The following is a 22400-nucleotide window of genomic DNA, read 5'->3' as shown; positions in this document are numbered from 1 at the left end:
CTAGTGATGATTAGGCAATTTCTGATTGACTGGTTTAAGATTACATTTCTGGGAGAGCCGAAACTATGATTAAGTCTTGGTTTGGTGACATGGTGCTTAGCATAAGTGACTCCATTTTGTACCACTTGCCTTGTTTTTTTTTTTTTTTAATAATTTTATTTATTTATTTTTCCCCCACGGCCCCAGTAGATAGTTGTATGTGGGTTGCACACCCTTCCAGCTGCTGTATGTGGGACGCGGCCTCAGCATGGCCGGAGAAGTGGTACATCGGTGCGCGCCCGGGATCCGAACCCGGGCCGCCAGCAGTGGAGCGCGCGCACTTAACCGCTAAGCCACAGGGCCGGCCCCCACTTGCCTTGTTTTTAACACCAAAGAAAAAACAAGTGAGTTATGTAGAGGGGGTAAAAACCTGATTAGCAACTTCCCTTTCTAGTTCTACACGTAAGGAGGTTGGAAGTCGCCATCCTGTCCTAACAACAAATAAAAAGCTGAACAGACTAAAAAATCAACAACTCTTCTTGGACCCATAAGAGAGGGAAGGACACATGGCAAATCAATGCCCCAAAGATGAGAAAGACTAACAGGTAAACACAGGGAGTCGCCACTTAACGGGAGCTGAGCCTCGCTAGCAGAAACTACTGCAGGAGCCAGTGTCAGGGAAGGAAAACCTGAACTGTAACTGATGAATTGCTAGAGGCTCAGCGTGGACAACTCTGAGAGTTAAAAACTCCAGGGGCCCCAGTCATAGGGGAGCTCCACAATATTGTGAGATTTACCTCCAGGAGCCTGATGAGGTTCCCCCACTAAATATCAAAGAAAAAAATCCCCTCATGCTTCCAGAAGGAGGAGGGGAAAAAGAACCATTTTGAAATACAGCTGACCACTCTGTTCTTCTTAAGAAGGCCTGCCCTCAGGAGAAACTAGTTAACCAGAGCCTGCTGGGGTGTTATCAGAGCCTAACTGACCGGAGAAGGGAAATACCCTACTCCAGCTACTCTAGTCATCCTCTCCCATGTAATGGAGGAGAAAAAAATTTAAAACACTTGTGAAATTCACAGCACAAAGGCATAGACTCACTAAAAGGCTGAGACCTAATAAAAACACTATAGAATGCTTCCCCTCTCCCCACATCTCACCACCACACTTCCTTTTACCAAGAAAAAATTACAAGGCATATCAAAACGCAGAAAACACACTTTGAAGGGCCAGAGCAAGCATCAGAACCAGACATGGCAGGGATGTTGAAACTATCAGACTGGGAATTTAAAATAACTAAGATTAATACGCTAAGGGCTGTAATGGATAAAACAGCCCTGTAAGAGCAGATGGGCAATGTAAGTAGACAGATGAAAACCATAAGGAAGAACCAACAAGAAATGCTAGAGATAAAAAACACTGCAATAGAAATGAAGAATGCCTTTGCTGGCCTTATTAGTAGACTAAACATGGCTGAAGAAAGAATCTCTGAGCTAGAGGATATATCAATATAATCCTCAAAAACTGTACAAAAAAAAGAACAAACACTAAAAAACAGAGAATATCCAAGGACTGTGGGACAACTACAAAAGGTGTAATGCATGTGTAACACAAATACCAGACGGAGAAGAGAAAAAAGAATTGAAAAAATATTTGAAACAATAATGACTGAGAATTTCCCTAAAATAATGTCAGACACTAAATCACAGATCCATTAAGCTCAGAGAACACCAAGCTGGGTAAATGCCAAAAAAACTACACTTAGGCATATCATTTTCAAATTACAGAAAATCAAAAATAAAAAAAAAAAACCCTGAAAGCAGCCAGAGGAAAAAAACAAAATCTTATCAATTGAGGAACAAAAATACATCCAACTTCTGAGAAACCATGCAAGCAAGAAGAGAATGGAGTGAAATATTTAAGTGTTAAGAGGAAAAATATCCACCAATCTAGAATTCTGTACCCTGCAAAATTATTCTTCAAAAGTGAAGGAGAAATAAAGACTATTTCAGTCAAACAAAAATTGAATTGCCACTAGACCTGCCTTGCAAAAAATGTTAAAAGAAGTTCTTTAGAGAGAAAGAAAATATAGGTCAGAAACTCGGATCTACCTAAAGAAAGAAAAAGCATTGAAGAATAAGCGAAGGTAAAACAAAAACTTATTTTTCATATTCTTAATTGATCTAACATAACAGTTTGTTCAAAATAATAACAGCAACAATGATATTTGATTATGTATGCTTATATGTGTGTGTGCATATATATGCTTACGTATACTTATATATATACCAAGGGAAATGAATGACAGCAATGACACAAGGTATGGGGGAACGGAATTAGGATTATTTTCTTATTATAAGGTACTCATACTATCTGTGAAGTGGTATAGTGTTATGGAAGTGAACTTGGATAACTTGTAAATGTGTATTGCAAACTCTAGGTAAACCAGTAAAAAGCAAGTTAAAAAAGAAATGTAAGTGATGTGTTAAGGAAAAAAAATTAAATCATATAAAATGCTCAATTAAAACCAAAAAAGGCAGAAAAAGGGTGGAAGACAAAAATAGAAACAAAGAAGAAGGGCAACAAATAGAAAACAGTAAGGAATATAGTAGATATTAATCCAGCTATGTCAATAATCATCACTTTGAATGTCAATGATCTAAATGCACGAATTAAAAGACAGAAATAGAGTGGATCAAAAGCCACAATTCAATTACATGTTGTCTACAAGAAATGCACTTTAAATATAAAGACACATATAGATTAAAAGTAAACAAATGGAGAAAAATATACCATGTTAACACTAATGAGAAAGAAAGCAAGAGTCGCTATATTAATTTCAGACAGAGCAGATGTCAAAGTAAGGAATGTTATCAAGAATACACAAGGGCATTACATAATGATAAAGTGGTCAGTTCTCCAAGAAGATCTAACAATTCTTAATTTGTACATGCCTAATGACAGAGCACCAAACTACATGAGGCAAAAACTGACAGAACTTCAAGGAGAAATAAATGAATCCACTGTCATAGTTGGAGACTTCAACAGCCCTCCCTCAGAAATGGACAGATCCAGCAGGAAGAAAGCCAACAACATGATCAATCAACTTGACATAACTGACATCTATAGACTACTTCATCCAACAACAGCACAATACACATTCTTCTCAAGGTCACTTGGAACATTCACTAATATAGGTCGCATTCTGGGCCATAAAACACACCTTAAAAATTTTATAAGAAGAGAAATCATACAACGTCTGCTCTCAGACAACAAAGGAATTAAACTAGAAATCAGCAACAGGAAGATGACTGGAAAATCTTAAAGCATCTGGAGATTAAACAACACACTCCCGGGCTGGCCCCGTGGCTTGGCGGTTAAGTGTGCGCACTCCGCTGCTGGCGGCCCGGGGTTCAGGTCCCGGGCACACACCGACGCACTGCTTCTCCAGCCATGCTGAGGCCGCATCCCACATACAGCAACTAGAAGGATACAAGGATGTGCAGCTATGACATACAACTATCTACTGGGGCTTTGGGGGAAAAAGAATAAATAAATAAAATTATAAAAAAATAATAATAAACAACACACTCCTAAATAACAAATGGGTCAAAGAAGAAATCACAAGAGAAATCTAAAAATATTTTTAATCAAATGACAATGTAAAAACAACTAATCAAAATTTCTGGGATGTAGTATGTAAGTGGTGCTTAGAGGGCAATTTAGAGCATTGAATGCATACATTAGAAAAAAAGAAAGATCTAAAATCAATTATCTAAGTTGCTGCCTTAAGAAACTAGAAAAAGAAGAGCAAATTGAAGACAAAGTAAGCAAAAGAAAAGAATAAGAATTAGAGCAGAAATCAATCTAAGTGCAAATAGGACATCAATAGAGAAAATCAATGAAACCAAAAGCTGGTGTTTTGAAAAGATCAAGAAAATTGATAACCCTCTAGCAAGGCTAACTAAGAAAAAAAGAGGAAACAAATTAATAATATAAGAAATGAAAAGACAGGACATCACTATCTATCCCATGGGAGTTAAAAGGATAATAAAGGAATACTGTGAACAATTCTATGCTCACAAATTTGATAACCTAGATGAAATGGATCAATTCCTTGAAGATGCAATTTGCCAAAACTCACACAATAAGAAATAGATGATCTGAATACGCCTATACGTATTAAAGAATTTGAATCAATACTTAATAATCTTCCAAAACAAAAGCATCCGGCCCCAATGGGTCCACTGGTGAATTCTACCAAACACTTAAGGAAGAAATTATATCAATTCTTTACCATCTCTTTCAGAGGACAGAAGCAGAGGCAATATTTCCTAACTCATTCTATGAGGCCAGCTTACCCTAATACCCAAATCAGAGAAAGATATTACAACAAAAGAAAACTACAGACCAGTATCTCTCATGAACACAGATGCAAAAAATCCTCAACAAAATACTATCAAATCAAATCCAAAAATGTATAAAAATAATTTTATACCACCACCAAGTGGGATTTATCCCAGGTATGCAAGACTGATTCAACATTTGAAAATCAGTTAATGTAATCCAATACATCAACAGACTAAAAAAGAAGAATCACATGATCATATTAACAGGTGCAGAAAAAGCATTTGACAAAATCCAACACCCATTCCTGATAAAAACTTTCAGTAAACTGGAATAAATGGAACTTTCTCAACTTGATAAAGACTATCTACAAAAAACCTGCAGCTAATTTCATACTTAATGGTGAGAAGCATTCCCAATAAGATCAAGTACAAGGAAAGAATGTCCCCTCCCACTACTCCTTTTCAACACTGCACTGGAAGTCTTTGCTAATGCAATAACGCAAAAAAAAAAAAAAAGCTATACATTGAAAAGGAAAACATATAACTGTTTTGTCTCATGCAGATAACATGATCATTTATGCAGAAAATCAGAAAAAATTCACAAAAAACCTCTTGGAACTAATAAGCAATTATAACAAGGTTGCAGAATACAAGGTTGATATACAAAAGTCAATTGCTTTCCTATATACCAACAATGAACGAGTGGAATTTGAAATTGAAAACAATATCATTTCCATTACCCCAAAAAATGCAATACTTAGGTACAAATAAATCTAACAAAATATGTACAAGATCTATAATAGGAAAACTACAAAACTCTGATAAACAAAATGAAAGAAGAATTAAATAAATGGAAATATTCCACATTCATGGATAGGAAGACTCAATATTGTCAACATGTCAATTCTTCCCAACTTGATCCATAGATTCAACGCAATCTGAATCAATATTCCAGCAAGTTATTTTATGGATGTCAACAAAGCGATTCTAAAGTTTCTACAGAGAGACAAAAGACCCAGAATAGCCAGCATAAGATTGAAGAAGAACGAAGTTGGAAGACTGACTTCCCAACTTCAAGACATACAATTAAGCTGCAGTAATCAATACAGTGTGGTATTGGCAAAAGAACAGACAAATAGATCAATGGAACAAAATAAAGAGCCCAGCAATATACTCACATAAATACAGTCAAATGATCTTTGACAAAGTAGCAAAGGCAATAAAATGTAGCAAAGGTAGTCTCTTGCACAAATGGTGCTAGAATAACTGGACATAAATATGCAAAAAAAATGAATCTAGACACAGATCTTACAGCCTTCACCAAAATTAACTCAAATGGATCACAGACCTAAATGTAAAATGCAAAACTATAAAACTCCTAGAAGATAACATAGGAGAAAACCTAGCTGACCTCGAGTATGGCAACGACTTTTTAGATATAACACCAAGACATGATCCATAAAAGTAGTAACTGATAAGCTTGATTTCATTAAAATTAAAAACTTTTGCCCTGGGACCAACAGTATCAAGAGAATTGGAAGAAAAGCCACAGACTGGGAGAAAATATTCACAAAAGACACATCTGAAAGGACAATTATCCAAAATATACAAAAACTCTTAAAACTCAACAATAAGAAAACAAACAACCCAATTAAAAAATGGGCCAAAGACCTTAACAGACATCTCCCTCACCAAAGAAGATATGCAGATGGAAAACAAGCATATGAAAAGATGCTCCACATCATAGTCATCAGGGATATGTAAATTAAAACAACAACAAGATACCACAACACACCGATTAGCATGACCAAAATCCGGAACACTGACAACACCAAATGTTGGTGAGGATGTGGAACAACAGGTGCTCTCATACGTTGCTGGTGGAAATGCAAAATGGTACAGCCACTTTGGAAGACATTTGGCAGATACTTACAAAACTAAACATACTCTTATCATACAATACAGCACGCTCATTGGTATTTACCCAAAGGAGTTGAAAACTTACATCCACACAAAACCCTCCACACAGATGTTTATAGTAGCTCTGTTCATAATTGCCTAAACTTGAAAGCAACCAAGATGTCCATCCACCTTGTAGGTGGATGAATAAATCAACTGTGATACCCCCATACAATGAAATATTATTCAGCACTAAAAAAAAAAAAAGAGCTATCAAAACATGAAAATACATGGAAGAATCTTAAATGCATAATACTAAATGAAAGAAGCCAATCTGAAAAGGCTACATATTGTATGATTCCAACTATACGACATTCCGGAAAAGGCAAAACTATGGAGACAATAAAAAGATCAGTAGTTGCCGGGAGTGGAAGGGGAGGAGATAAATAGGCTGAGCAGAGAGGATTTTTAGGGCAGTGAAAATATTCTGTATGATATTATAATGATAGACATATGTCATTATACTTTTGTCCAAACCCATAGAATGTACAACATCAAGTGTGAACGCTAGGGTAAACTACGGACTTCAGGTGACTATGACGTGTCAATATTATTTCATCCTTGGTAACAAATGTACCACTCTGCTGGGGGATGTTGATAACGAGGAGGCTATGCAAGTGTGGGGGCAGGGAGTAATATAGGAAATCTCTGTATCTTCCTCTTAATTTTGATGTGATCCTAAAACTGCTGTAAAAAAATAAAATTTAAAAAAAGGATAAAATAATGAATAAATAAATTAACTGAAGTTTCTTGTATACCCCTCCCTTCCTGGTCCCATCTTCCTTGCTCTCTTCCCAGAGCTAATGCTATTTTGAATTTGATGATTATTATTACAATGCATATTTTATACTTTTATTACCTATGTACATATGCAAAACAATATATGGCATAATGTGTCATATATTGTTCTGACAATATATGACATGCTCTTAGGCTTTAAATATAGTATCATACTATATGTATCTTTCTGCAACTTGCTTTTTTATGTAATGTTTTTGAGAATTACCTATATTGGTAAATTTATTTATTTAAATATTGTATAGTAGTCTACTTAGTAAACAAACTAGTTTATTCATTTTTCCATTGAAGGAAAGTTCGTTTTCACTTTTTCACTATAACAATAGTGCAATAAAAATTCTTATACATACTTGCCAGAGTTTCTCTAGGGTATATTCTTATAAGAGAAATGATAAGATCATAAGGTATACACATTTTTAACCTTAGAGATCAATTTGATAAAATTGAGTGAAGTGGTTGAATCATTTTATTCTACAATCAGTGTACAAGAGTTTCTGCTCTCATTCAACACTTAGTTCTGTCTCAGATTATGCCAATCTCATGATTGAAAAGTAGAATCTTCTTTAATTTGTATTTCCCTGATACCTAGCTCATCTTCTAAAAAGAGGATGAACAACATTTCACATGTTTATGAGATACGTTCTTCTGTTAACTATTCATATTCTTTATCTATTTTTTTCAATTGAGATGTCTATCTTTTTTTAATTGAATTATAAACTTTTAAAATACATCATAGGTAACATTTTTTCCCTTAAAATCGTATTACCGTTATATATTTTAAATTTTTTAAAACAACCTTAAATGTATAGAAAATTTGAAAGTATAGTTTAAAAAAAATTTCTCTGAATCATTTGTAAATAAGTTACTGACATGATGCCCCACCACCCTTGAATACTTTAATGTGTATTTCCAACAAACAAGAACATTCTACTACATAATCTCAGTATAACCAACCAAATCAAGAAATTAACATTAATACTGCCAATGTAACATTTTAAAAAATAAAAAGAACGGTGATTATTCTCTTAAAAAATAAAGAATTGATGCTTAAGGTTTCCACATTAAATGACAGTATCCACTCCTCAACAGATAATAATAAGGCTTTAAAACTCTTTATTCTTTCAACAAAAGGGGTGTACATTAGGATTGACAGCATGTGAATAATTGCTTTCATTTTTTTCCTATTCTTAACAACACAAGAGGGAATGAGATTAAACCGCTCCTGGAAATTTAAACATTAGATCAAACTTTCTGAGAATAATTGCTGGGAAAAGCTGAGTGTGAAATCTCCTTTGGCAATTTCCCTTCAAAGCTCTCCTTCTGGGACAGTCTTAATACAGACCTAGTCAGAGGCTAGGGCTAACCTTCAAAAATCCCTTTAAGATCTAAGATTCTTTTATCCCTTTTTATCTAGTATAACTTATTAATGAGTGACATAGAATCTGTGTTAAGGTTATGTTTATATAGCAAATTTAAAAATAATAATCAGCGGCTGCAAGTTTTTTTTTTAGTACTAGTCATGTATCACGACCTCTGTCATTAATTCCACGTGCGTTGTTTCATTTATTCTTTAGGACAACTCTATGATGATTACAATACTTTCCTCAATAGAAAACTGGGGAGAAAAAAACAGGAGACAGTAGTATAGACAATACTTTGAGAAATTTTTCTGTAGTCTGAAGAAATAAAATGGGGTAGTAGAGCTGAGGAAAAAAATGAGGTCAAGATAGATTTGTTTGTCTTTATGCAGAAGATACAACAGCACAATTGTTTGTGATGCAATAGAGACTTAAAAGAAGGAAAAATTGACTACATGGCAGAGAGAGGGGATCTGCTAAAGCAATGCCCTTGAAGGACGGGATCTAATGCAAAAGTGGAGTACTTGGTCTTCGCTAGAAGCATTAGTACAGTTCATCCATATTAACCAGAGAGCAGAAAGAACACAAGGAGAAAAATGTAGAGATGGAGTCGCTTAGTGAGAGGTACACACAATGTGTAATCTTTCCTGTCTATGAAATGTCTTTAATATGTGAATGTCATCATCATCAGCTATGTCTTGGCAGGAAAAAGGTTGCAGAGTGCTAATGTAGGGCTATGCCTCTCGCAGACCTTTCTTTAGTAGTTTTCTTTAGATTTTGCTATAGCTGTAATGTTCCCAAAGGTTTTATCAGTTTCTATCTCCACAGTTAGCCATTATTGCTCCTGAATACCAGAATTATCCTAAGGAAAAGCCCAGAAATCTAAGGTAGAGATTTCATTTCCTTAAAAAATATTTTCTGTCTCAATAAGAAGTACATGTGAGGATAAAGATTTTAGGAAGAAAAATATGTTTCTTTTTTTTCTTGCATGTTTCCTCTGAACTAAATGAAGCTACAGTTTATAGATTTTTATCTAGAAGTTCTGAATACACCAATTGGCCAGTTTAAGTCACTGATTAGACAAAAAAGTTATAAATAAATTCTAAAACATAATTTCTTCTCTCATTTTCTGTCTACTAAAAAATGAGTCATTAGATTGCTTTGAAACTTGAGTGTTCACATACTATTCAAAGGATTTCTCAGTTATAAATAAATAAGAAGCTAAATATAAACCATATCCATACCTCTCACAGCTGACTGGGAAGGCTGAGTCAAAACTTTGATATCTAATGCACTGTTGATATTTTCTTCTAAAGCAGCACAGTATCCATCCACGACACTGGTAATAGTATCCTTCAAAGTTCCAAGATTATGGAAAACCTGGAGAGCTGTCCCAACTTGGGTTGGATTCTTTAAAAAGGTGAGGGTGGGGTAGGGTGGGAATAAATAGGAAAACAAACAAAATCAATATAAATCTACAACTTTAAGTGGTACTCAAGCAGTTACTACCTACCATATTTTTAAATTATTACAGAAAAGAACAAACAACTCATTTGAAACAAATATTATTTTTAGTCATGATTTATTTCACAAAAGACAAAATTAATAACTATGTATATTATCTCCCCCCTTTCCTTTTTTCTCCTCCTCTAAAGGATAATAACAAGACTAGAAGTCTGTTATATTATTAGAACTTATTTAAAATTTACCAGCAATGGGCCAGCCCCGTGGCTTAGCGGTTAAGTGCTCGCACTCCGCTGCTGGCGGCCCGGGTTCAGATCCGGACGCGCACCGACCCACCGCTTCTCCGGCCATGCTGAGGCCGTGTCCCACATACAGCAACTAGAAGGATGTGCAACTATGACATACAACTATCTACTGGGGCTTTGGGGGAAAAAAAAAAAAAGGAGGAGGATTGGCAATAGATGTTAGCTGAGAACCGGTCTTCCTCAGCAAAAAAAAATGAGGAGGATTAGCATGGATGTTAGCTCAGGGCTTATCTTCCTCAAAACATAAACAAACAAATAAATTAAAAAAAAAAATTTACCAGCAATCCCTATAAAGAGAGCCATACTGGAACTAACAACAACCCTACATTTGTTTAGAGAATAAATGAATTCTGCAGTTAAATGAGGGCTAAACCATACAGACTGACACCTACTATTCACTATATTTCTTTCTTTCATTCATTCATTATTCAAACTACAAATATTTATACATTGCATTACTATATGTCTGTCCTGGCTCTAGGTGTGGGAAATATAGTAGTAAACAATTAAGTCCCTGCCCTCATGGCACTTATATTTACTGAGAAACATATAAAAAATAAATATAACAAAATATCAAGTAGTGATAAATGCTATAATTAATGAAGCAGGGAATAAGAATAGAGAATGATGGAGATAATTATAGAGAAGAGTCAGAGACCGCATCTCTGAGGTGATTTTTAAACAGAGACCTGCATATAATGAGGGATAGAGTCTAAAGAGGATATGGGGAAATAGAGATGTGAGCAGAGGTATCAACAGAAGTGCTGAGGTAGGTCCAGCCCAGTGGTGTAGTGGTTAAGTGCATGTGCGCTCTGCTTCGGCAGCCCAGGGTTCGCAGGTTTGGATCCCGGGCGTGCACTGACGCACTGCTTGTCAAGTCATGCTGTGGTGGTGTCCCGTATAAAGTAGAGGAAGATGGGCACGGATGTTAGCCCAGGGCCAATGTTCCTCAGCCAAAAAAAAAAATTAAAAAAAAAGAGGAGGATTGGCATCAAATGTTAGCTCAGGGCTAATCTTCCTCACAAAAAGAAAAAAAGAACAAACATTTCTTTCAGCTTCCACCTGTAGGTATCTTTTGCTAGGAGGTCTGCTCAGGGTTGATCTTCCTCACCAAAAAAAAAAAAAGAGAGAGAGAGAGAAGAAGTGCTGAGGTAGACCGATGCTTGGTAGCTACTGAAACAGCAAGAAAACCATGATGGTGGCTGGAGCAGAGAGATTGAAGCAGAGAGAGGAAAGTGATGAGGTAGGTAGTACAAACACCATCTGTGAGTACATTAAGTCCATAGTAATATAAATAGGTTGTTGGTTTTGTCACTAAGTAAATGACTGAATTACCACACCAAAATCTAGTACCCCAACATGTATCTCCAGGCCCAAATAGTTGAAATTCCTCTTTCATTCATGATGCAGTGTCTGTTGTTAGAGACACACAGTTAGAGTTAAATTATTTCATTAACTTATTTTCTTAACTGTTAGGTTTATAAATAAGACAAAAGGTTACTTCTGAAATCTGTTGGTATTAGTAATAGCACACGCTGCAGATACACATACACGCACACAGAGACAAAGGAGAATCAGCTTAAAGCAAATAGCAAGACAACAACATAAAAAAGAGTTAAAGGACTCAAGGCAGAAAAAAAGGCAGCATGTGGAAATCATGATCAAGAATATTCTTGAAGATAATTCTTTTGAAATGGAAGGCAAAGATAGTAAATGAGGAACTTGTAGTCCTAATGTAATCTCCAGGAATATTTCTCAGCAAAGATTCCATAACACCTTAAAAAAAAAAAGAAAATAGCAAGAAACATGGCTGGTGAGTAATGATACCATTTTAGATTTTTTTTAATTAAACAAAAAGGAGAAGCAAATGAACACTGTTTCAAATTAAAATGTTTTAATGAAAAAAGCTTAATTTAACATGGTTATAATAGCATTTAATTCTAGTATATACTGTCAATCCTCTATCAGCATACTAACAAAGAAAACTGGAGGAAAACTATTTCACATAAAATTATTAACTGAAAACATGGAGTGTTTCACCTTGCTTTGGTTGTTGTTAGTTCTATTTTTTCCTTTCTCTCCAAAGTGATAATAATTTTTTTACTTTTTAGTAGAGATCAAGAATCAAAATTAGGCAGCTGCAAAGAAATTTCCCCTATCACTATTCAAGTGCCTATATAATTCAAGAAAGCATTACTTAAACAACCTCAAAGAATAGTTTGCCTTAGAAAACTAGAATATAGGTATATACAGTTATGCATTGCTTAACAACGGGGACACATTCTGAGAAATGCATCATTAGGTGATTTGGTCATTGTGTAAACATCATAGAGTGTACTTACACAAACCTAAGATGGTACAGCCTACTGCACACCTAGGCTATATGGTACTAATCATATGGGACCACCATTGTATATGCAGTCTGTCATTGACCAAAACATCATGACAGTACTGTAAAATTATATTTATATTTATTGCCTTTACTATCCTCAAAGGATCTGAAAAGCATAGCTTCCCAACATCCTATAGGGTTTCAGTACATATATATTGTAAGATATATAAACAGTATATATATATATATATATATATATATATATAATATATACACTTACAATATATGTGTACGTTAATTGAAAAACATTTCAAGTCATATTCCACCCGAAAGATCTGGCAAAAATGGACCAGTATTCATAATTTCCCATTCCAAAAATTATTAACTTCCAAAAACTTTTCAAAACAGAAACATATATAGCTCATTATTAAAGAAGCATCTAATATAGCAATATGTATAATAATTACAATTTATAATACTTATAATTCTAGATGTAATTTTAAGCTTGCCAATTAACCTGACTGCTCTTTCAATTAATGACAGTTATTTACATTCATAGCTTGATATAAATATATTATTCATGAGTTGGGAAACTACAAAATAATGATTATTTGCAATAAAATTCCTTAACATATATACAGAGGAGTGTACAAATTACGTAAACACAGCTTTATGAATTATCACAAAGTGAACCTCCCTAAATAACTACAACCTAGACCGTAAAACCAAATATTATCAGCACCTCTGACTCTTGTGTGGCTTTCCTAACTGCGTCTCTCCAAATATTATCACTATGATGACTTCTAATACCACTGATTAGTTTTGCCTGTTTTTGAATTTTACATATATGGAACCATAAAGTAAGTATTATTTTGTGTCTGGCTCCTTTTAGTCAATATCTTATTTGTAAAATTCATCCATGTTGTCGCATGTAACAGTAGTTGATTCGTTTTCACTGCTGTGAAGTATTCCAGCATAGAAATTTACCTTAGTTTACCTATCCAACCTACTGTTGATGTATATTTCAGTTATTTCCACTTTTTAGGTACTTCAAATAATGCTGCCACGAATATTCGAGCGCACAGCTTTTAGTAAACATATATGCATAACGCATTTCTCTGGGTAAGAGCAGAAATGCTGGATCATAGGTACTTGGTATGCTTAGTGTTTGTAGATACTGCCAATTTTCCATAGTCATTGTACCAATTTACACCCCCATCAGTCATATATGAGAGTTGTGGGTGCTCTACAACCTTGCCAAAATTTAGAATGATCAGTCTCTTTAATTTTATCTATTTTTTTGATAAAAAACGGACTGTGGTCTTAATTTACATTTCTGTGATGACTAAGAAGTTATCCCTTCTTGTATGTTAATTATCCATTTGGACAGCTTCTTTTGTGAAGTGCACGTTCATCTCTTTTGCCCATTTTTCTCATTGGTTGTTTTCATCTTTTACATATTTGCAGAAGTTGTTTATATACTTTGGATATAATCACTCTGATTATATGTATTGCAAACATGTTCTCCCACTCTTAATTCTTTTAAGGAAGAGAAGTTCCTAATTTGAAGGTAGTACATTTTATCAACTTTATTCTCTATGGTTAACACTTTCAGTGTATCCTGTTTAAAAAAATTTTCTCATCCCACATTCATGAAGATGTTTTTCATTCATGAATTTATCCTCCAGAAACTCTACTGGTTTACCTTCCACATTTAGATACACAATCCACCTGGAATTAGTTTCTGTATATGTGAGACAGGAGCCAAGATCAGTGTTTTTCTATATGAATACCCAAGTGACCTAGCACAATTTACTTGAAAAAACAAGCAAGCAAATGAAAATCTTTTCCCTCTTGCTCTCAAGGGCTACCTTTGTAATAAGTCAAATTTCCATTATTGTGTTTGTTTCTGGACCCTCAATTCTATATTATTTGTCTATCCTTATATCAATTTACCTGTGTAAACTATTATAGCTTTAGAATTAATTTTGATAGTCCCCCATCTCTGTTCTTCTTCAATTTGGTATAGGCTCTTGGTTCATGGTACTTCCATATAAATTTTATAATGGGCTTGACAATTTCCAGTAAAAAAAAAAAAAAGCTTCTGAAATTTTGAGACTGCGTTAAATCTACAGATACAATTCGAAAGAATAGAAATCTTTATAATATTGAACTCTCCAATCCATAAATATGGTATTTCTCTTCACTGAATCAGGTCTTCTTTAATTTCTCTTAATAATGTTATAGATTTTCTGAAGAAGTCTTACGTCTTTAATTTGAATTATTACTACACATTTGATGTTTTTTGATATTAGAAATGGTAATAAAAATTTTTTGTTGCTTGTATATTAAAAATACAATTAATGGGGCCGGCCCGGTGGCGCAAGCGGTTAAGTGCGCGCGCTCCGCTGCGGCGGCCCGGGGTTCGCTGGTTCGGATCCCGGGCGCGCACCGACGCACTGCTTGGTAAGCCATGCTGTGGCGGCGTCCCATATAAAGTGGAGGAAGATAGGCACAGATGTTAGCCCAGGGCCGTCTTCCTCAGCAAAAAAAGAGGAGGATTGGCGGATGTTAGCTCAGGGCTGATCTCCTCACAAAAAAAAAAAAAAAAAAAATACAATTAATTTTGGGGCCGGCCCGGTGGCGCAAGCGGTTAAGTGCGCGCACTCCGCTGCGGCGGCCCGGGGTTCGCTGGTTCGGATCCCGGGCGCGCACCGACGCACTGCTTGGTAAGCCATGCTGTGGCGGCGTCCCATATAAAGTGGAGGAAGATAGGCACCGATGTTAGCCCAGGGCCGTCTTCCTCAGCAAAAAAGGAGGAGGATTGGCGGATGTTAGCTCAGGGCTGATCTCCTCACAAAAAAAAAAAAAAAATACAATTAATTTTTATATATTAAATTTTACCAAACTTTCAAAATTCAGTTATTAATTCTGATAGCTTATCTGTAGATTGTTTTGAATTTTTTATATACACAATCGTGTTATCTCTGGATAATTTTTATTTCTTCCTTTTCAATTCTTCTACATTTTACTTCTTCTTCTTCTTACCCTGGTTAGGATCTTAAGTATGCTGCTGAGTAAAAGTGATGAGTGGTATTCCTGTGTCATTCCTAATCTCAGGCAGACGGCCTTAAGTATTTTGATACTGAGATTTTTGAAGATACTCTTGCTCAGATTAAGAAAGTTCTAGGGGCCGGCCCGGCGGTGCAAGCAGTTAAGTGCGCGCACTCCGCTGCGGCAGCCCGGGGTTTGCCAGCTCGGATCCCGGCGCGCACCAACGCACCGCTTGGCAAGCCATGCTGTGCCGGCGTCCCATATAAAGTGGAGGAAGATAGGCATGGATGTTAGCCCAGGGCCATCTTCCTCAGCAAAAATAGGAGGATTGGCAGATGGTAGCTCAGGGCCAATCCTCCTCATACGCACACACAAAAAAGAAAGTTCTATACTTGGCCTGCTAAGAGTATTTTTAATCATAGCTTGATATTGAATTTTATTAAATGCTTTTTCTGTGCATATTGAGATGACCAATTTTTTTCCTTTATTAAAGAAATTACATTGCACTTCTAGACTAAAGCCATCTTAGTTATGAAGAATAATTTTTTAGCTAACCCTAACTTACATTTGCTAATATTTTTAAGTATTTTTGCACCACTTTTCAAGAGACAGCTAATATCCTTCCTCATAATATCCTTGTTTTGATACTAAGTTTACACTGGCCTCATAAAATAATCAGGTAAGTGTTCCCTCTTTCTCAATTCTTGGATGGAGTCTACAGAACATTGGTTTATCTATTAAATGTTTGGATAAATTCACCAATGAACCTATCTGTCTTTGGAGTTTTCTTTGAGGGAAAGTATTTAACGATAAATTCAATTTTGTCAATAGAACTATTCAGATTTTCTAATTTTCCAAGTGTTATTTTTGGTAAATTGTTTAGAAATTTCTCAATTTCATATAAATTTTCAAATCTATTAGTATAAAGTTATACCTAACGTTCTCTCTTACTAACTTTTTAGTCTCTGTTGGAACTATAATTAGGTCACCTTTCTCATTTTTAATACTTGTAATGTGTGCCTCTTTAAAAAGAGTTTTTTCCTATCCTCATCAGTCTTTTTCAGTGTTTGTCAATTTAATGTATTAATCTTGTCAAATAACCAACTTTTGGCTTTGTTGATTGTATTACAAGCTTTTGTTACTCCTTTTTCACAGACTTTGGAGTCAGACCTAGATCAGAATCCAAGCACTAGCACTGGAGTAGCCAAAACCATAGCAAATTACTTAACCTCTCTGAAACTAAGTTTCCTTATCTGCCCAATGGTGAAAATAATAGCACCAACCTCACAGGTAAATGAGAGAATCCTTATAACTGACCTAGCACTTAAGAGAGGAAGAGGAGCTCAATCAACATTAGTTGCCTTTAGGCAACCTGGTGGCATCATGGTTAACATGGAACGAATGTGGGCTTCTAAAATTAGATAGTCTTGAGATGAAAACCCAGCTCTGCTACAGATAAGCTGTGTGACTTTGGGCCAATTACTTTATCACTCATTAAATTTTATTTTTTTTATATAATTAATGTTTGCTTCCTCATCAGATTTTAAGATCTCTGAGGGAAAGTTCCAAGTTTGTTTTGTTCACTGCTATAACTTGCAGCATCTAGCACAGGTGCTAGACAGATAGATGTTCAAGAACTATAAGTTGAATAAGTGAATAAGTAAATTTTTATGATTTAGTTTTCTAATACATTCTTTGTGACTGTTGAAGACTACTGAGATACCACTTGTATACCACACATGGTGTTCAGTATAAGAGTAACAGAAAATATTGTTTCAGATCATTTATTAATATTCCAAAATTTAAAACAATGTTAACAATAGTCTTTGTTCCAGTTCCCAGGGAATAATTCTTATCACTCCATCTTTACTTATCATTGAAATAAGTTACCCAATAAATACTATTTGAGTAACTCTGAGGAACTCTGCTCTCTCCTCTGTATCTCAATTTCATAAATTTTAATAAGAAGAGGATAGGTGAAAGAAGGGATTCCTAAAGCTGGCTGAAAAATCTTTTTTTTATAAAAACGTAGCCAACAAGATCTCAACTCCTAAAATTCTGATTCAGCTGGACCAGACTGAGGGCCTGGTTATTGTATTTTTCAAAGCTCTTCAGATGCTTCTGATATAGTCAGCCTGGCAGCCAGCTGGGAACCAGAATTTGGGAACTAGATGACTGATGACGGAGCTAGATGACTTTGCCAAACTTTGAAGGATGAGAACCATTTATTCATGTGAAGATAGCATTTTTTGGCAAAAATTAAAAAAAACCACAACAGAATACACAAAGAAATAACAGAGGAAAACTACAGAGTATGCTTAAGGAGGGGTATATAGACTCTATTGCCTGGAATGTTGTGCACATGAAAAAAAAATTAATAAAAGATAATGTGGAGTAGGCAAATAAGGGTCTGGTCACCGACAACCCTGAATAGCATTCTGTGAAATTTTTATTTTATTTTATTTGGTTGGTAATAGAAAAATAATTGATGTTTTCTAAATATCATATCTAAGTTATTTGAGGAAATAAAATAAATCAGCTTTGGCAATAGCTAAAAAAATAGCTTGAACAAGGAAGTTGCAATGAGAACATAAAGAACAAGACAGATACGAGAGATTTTGAAACACTGAAAAGAAACTGGATGCTGATTGACTACAATGGACAAGAGGTAGGGAAGTCTACCGCATCTTTGAAATTTCAAGTTTGGGGGATGGCGAAAATGAAATACGAGAAAGGAAAATCAAAAGGCAATCATGTGGGTGAGGGGCTGGGAGAGAGGTGGAGATGGGAGGATAGAAGGCTGTTGTTAATGAAGTACTTAGCTGTTAGTCATGTCGAGTCCAAGGTGCCAGTGGGGCATTCTTGGTTGGAAATGAGAACACACCTCTTAAACGAATAATCATAGGAACCTAGCCTGGTTAGCAAGCTAAATTGAAGCAATAAATAATGAATATAGGGGTGTTAGAAACTATAAATCACCAAGGGGGCAAATAAAGAACAGATCAGTGAGAGTGAGAGAACAGAAATGGGATGATAGAATACTCTCGTCAGAGCTGAAATTAGAATATTAGAAAAACTGCAAATGAAATAATTTTGTCTAGCTGTGATTCAAGTGAAGAACATCTCCTAAAGACACTGAATATTAGTGTCCTTTCCCCACCACTCTCTTTCATCACAGACAAATACTATATATTTTGACCACTGGCTTTTTCTGAGCCCTTACTAATAATAAATTTCAGGCTTTTAGTTCCCTCATCTATAAAATGAGGGGCTGGACTAGCTGAACTCTAGTACCCTTTCCAATACTAAAATATAGTGAGTTTACTATCATTCAATGTATATCATCCACTAGCCACCTCTGGTAGTCTAGTGGTTAAGATTCGGCACTCTCACCACCATGGCCCAGATTCATTCCCTGGTCAGGGAACCAACCACACCACCTGTCTGTCGGCTGTCATACTGTGACAGCTGTGTGTTGCTGTGATGTTGAAAGCTATGCCACTGGTATTTCAAATACCAGCAGGCTCATCCATGGTGGACAGGTTTCAGCGAAGCTTCCAGGCTAAGACAGACTAGGAAGAAGGACCTGGCCACCCCTTTCCGAAAAAACTGGCCATGAAAACCTTATGAATAGCAGCACAGCATTCTCTGATATAATGCCAGAAGGCGAGAGAATGGCATAGAAAGACCAGACAGGGTTCCGCTCTGCTCTACAGAGGGTCGTTAGGAGTTGGAATTGACTTGATTAATAACATTAATAGCATTAATAACAACAAAAATATTATCCACTACATACTGACACTGTGCAAAGTACTGGGGTTAAAAAAAGTGAAGCAAATACTGCATTGTCTGACCTTTCAATATTTATGGTCTGATGGGGCGATAAAGATAAGAAGAGCAGCAATTAGAATGTACTATGATAAATGAGAGAAGAAACAGAGAATTCAATGAAAACACACAGGAGGGGCAATTAACTCAGAACTGGGAAGGGAAAAAGGGATGCAGGAGTCAAGAAATGCTCCCTAAAGGAAGCAGTCTCAGCGAAGACCCGAAAAGAAGTTGTCACGGGAAGGTGTTAAGACTAGAGGTAAGGAGGTGTGGAAGATGTACAGAAGGAGTGGGAAAGCAAAAGGAAAACTGCTCCAAGCAGTTTTCAGCATATACAAAAGCCTGTGAATGAGTGTGCATTGTGGAAACAACACCTGATACATAAGAAATCTACACGAACACCCGCTACAAATCCCGGTGCCAGTGGAAGTGGCTCTCAAACTGTTGGTATACATAAAAGAATTACCTGGGGGAACTTGTTAACCGAAAAGGGGGCATATGGAAGGAAGGCTTAGGGGATGCTGCTAAGATTCTAGTTTTTTTAACCTGAATGCTGGTTATCCATGTTTGCTCACTTTGTGAAAAATTCATTGAGCTGCACTCTTATGATATATATACACTTTTCTGATGACTACATTTTAATAAAAAAGTCTAAAGTAAATAACAGGAAATGAAAGAGATGATAGATTACGACAAAAAATGTAAATCAGAAAAGGTCTCTGCTTAAATACTTAAAATACCATTCAATAATGCTTTATAGTTTATTTGGGGGCAAAAATATTAGATCAAATAAAACATGAATGTTTAAATTATTAAATAAACATGAATCTTATGTAATTTTTTCCCAAGACAACATAAGCAAGTTTTATGTGTGTATACACACAATTACAATTACCTATCATTGTTTTTAAAAATAATTGACTCCTGGGGCCGGCCCGGTGGCGCAAGCGGTTAAGTGCGCGCGCTCCGCTGCGGCGGCCCGGGGTTCGCTGGTTCGGATCCCGGGCGCGCACCGACACACTGCTTGGCAAGCCATGCTGTGGCGGCGTCCCATATAAAGTGGAGGAAGATGGGCACGGATGTTAGCCCAGGGCCGTCTTCCTCAGCAAAAAAAGAGGAGGATTGGCGGATGTTAGCACAGGGCTGATCTCCTCACAAAAAAAAAAAATAAAAAAAATAATAATAATAATTGACTCCTAAAATATTGCCTAATGTGAAATATGTATTTTGGTTTTGAATGTTGTTATGGACTGAATATCTGTGTCCCCTCGAATTCAGGTAAATCCCTAACTCCCAATGTGATGGTATTTGGAGATGGGGCTTTTGGGAGCTAATTAGGGTAGATGATGTCATAAGGGTGGGACCCTGGTCTGATGGCATTAGTGCCCTTATAAGAACAGACACCAGACAGATTGCATGCTCTCTCTCTCTCTGTCATGTGAGGACACAGCAAGAAGGCCGCTCTCTGAAAGCCAGGAAGAGAGCCCTCACCAGAAACTGAACCCTGCCCGACCTTGATCTTGAACTTTCCAGTCTCTAGACTGTGAGCAAATAAATTTGTGTTATTTAAGCCACTCAGTCTATGGTATTTGGTTGTGGCAGCCCGAGCTGCCAAAAGTTTAAAAATGTTTTACAAATGGATTATATTTTAGAGGGTGCAGTGGGTCAAATATTCACGTCCACCAGAAACCTCAGAATGTAACCTTATTTGGAACCAGGGTCTCTGCAGATGTAATTAGTTGAGATGAGGTCATACTGGATTATGGCAGGCTCTAAATCCAATGACTAATGCCCTTATAAGAGAAAAACACACACAGAGACCCACACAGTGAGAAAGATCATGTGACTACAGAGGCAAAGATTGGAGTGATACAGTTACAAGCCATGGAACTTGAAGGACTGATTGGAGCCACTAGAAGCTAGGAAGCAGCAAAGAAGGATTCTTCCCTGGAGCCTTCGGAGGGAGCCAACACCTTGATTTGGATTTCTAACCACCAGAACTGTGAGAGAATAAATTTCTCTTGTTTTAAGTTTGTGGTAATTTGTTATAGCAGCCCTTGGAAATCAATACAGAGGGTTAAGGGCAACAGAAAAAAATGCATATGCTTGCAACCCAAATGTCCATCAAATGGATCAAGAAAACATGGTATACATACAATGCAATATTAGCCTTAAAAAGGAAGGAAATCCTGTCACATGCTACAACATGGATGAACCGTGAGGATACTATGCTAAGTGAAATAAGCCAATCACAAAAAAAAAATACTATATGATCCCATTTATATGAAGACAGCATTATTTACATATTATTTATATGAAGATAGTACCTAGAGTAGTCAAATCAAAGAGACAGAAAGTAGAATGGTTGTTGCCAGAGGCTGCAGAGTTGGGGAGCAGAGAGAAATGGGAGTTGTTAAATGCATATACAGTCTCAGTTCTGGCAAGATGAAAAGAGTTTTGGAGATTGGATGCGCAACAATGTGAATGTACAAAACACTACTGAATTGTACACTTAAAAATGGCTATGATGGCAAATTTTACGTTATGCGTATTTTATCCCCATTTAAAAAATATTTTTTTTATTTCATCTTCAGATATCCTAATTTGATAGGTTTCAGGAATGATGCCAAGAAATCTGTATTTTTTTATTGTGGTAAAAATAATTTCTCTACTGCAGTCATCTAGTAAGCCCCTATTACGAACCAGGCATTATTTTAGGGGCTTCATATACGTGAAGTCCAATCCTCCCCAACAAAATGTTCAAGGTAGTTGTTAATTGTTCCCTACTGAAAGACAGGAAAACTGAGGAGTAGAGAAGTTCACAGACAACTTCCAAGGTCCAAGACAACACAGAATAAATGGCAGAGCAGGGATTCAAACTTTAAAATGTCTGATTTTAAAGTCCATGCTTTTTCCAAATGACAATGGTTATTTGCAAATAACCATTAATATCAATTAAAGAAAAATCTGGTTTTCT

General features: G+C 36.1%; 1 protein-coding gene across 2 annotated transcripts in view; it reads right to left on the bottom strand.

The window, feature by feature from the left end:
• Positions 1-22400, bottom strand: part of COG5 (component of oligomeric golgi complex 5) — a 343112-nt gene that overhangs the window by 159839 nt on the left and 160873 nt on the right. For both annotated transcript variants that reach the window (XM_058523290.1, XM_058523280.1), the window contains exon 8: positions 9685-9850. In XM_058523290.1, coding sequence (XP_058379273.1) covers positions 9685-9850 — 166 coding nt within the window. The remainder of the gene's footprint in view (positions 1-9684; positions 9851-22400) is intronic.

Source organism: Diceros bicornis, chromosome 3 (genome assembly GCF_020826845.1).
Source record: "Diceros bicornis minor isolate mBicDic1 chromosome 3, mDicBic1.mat.cur, whole genome shotgun sequence".
Lineage (NCBI taxonomy): Eukaryota > Metazoa > Chordata > Mammalia > Perissodactyla > Rhinocerotidae > Diceros > Diceros bicornis.
Note: the sequence above shows the minus strand (reverse complement) of the source record. Positions and strands in the feature narration are given on the sequence as shown.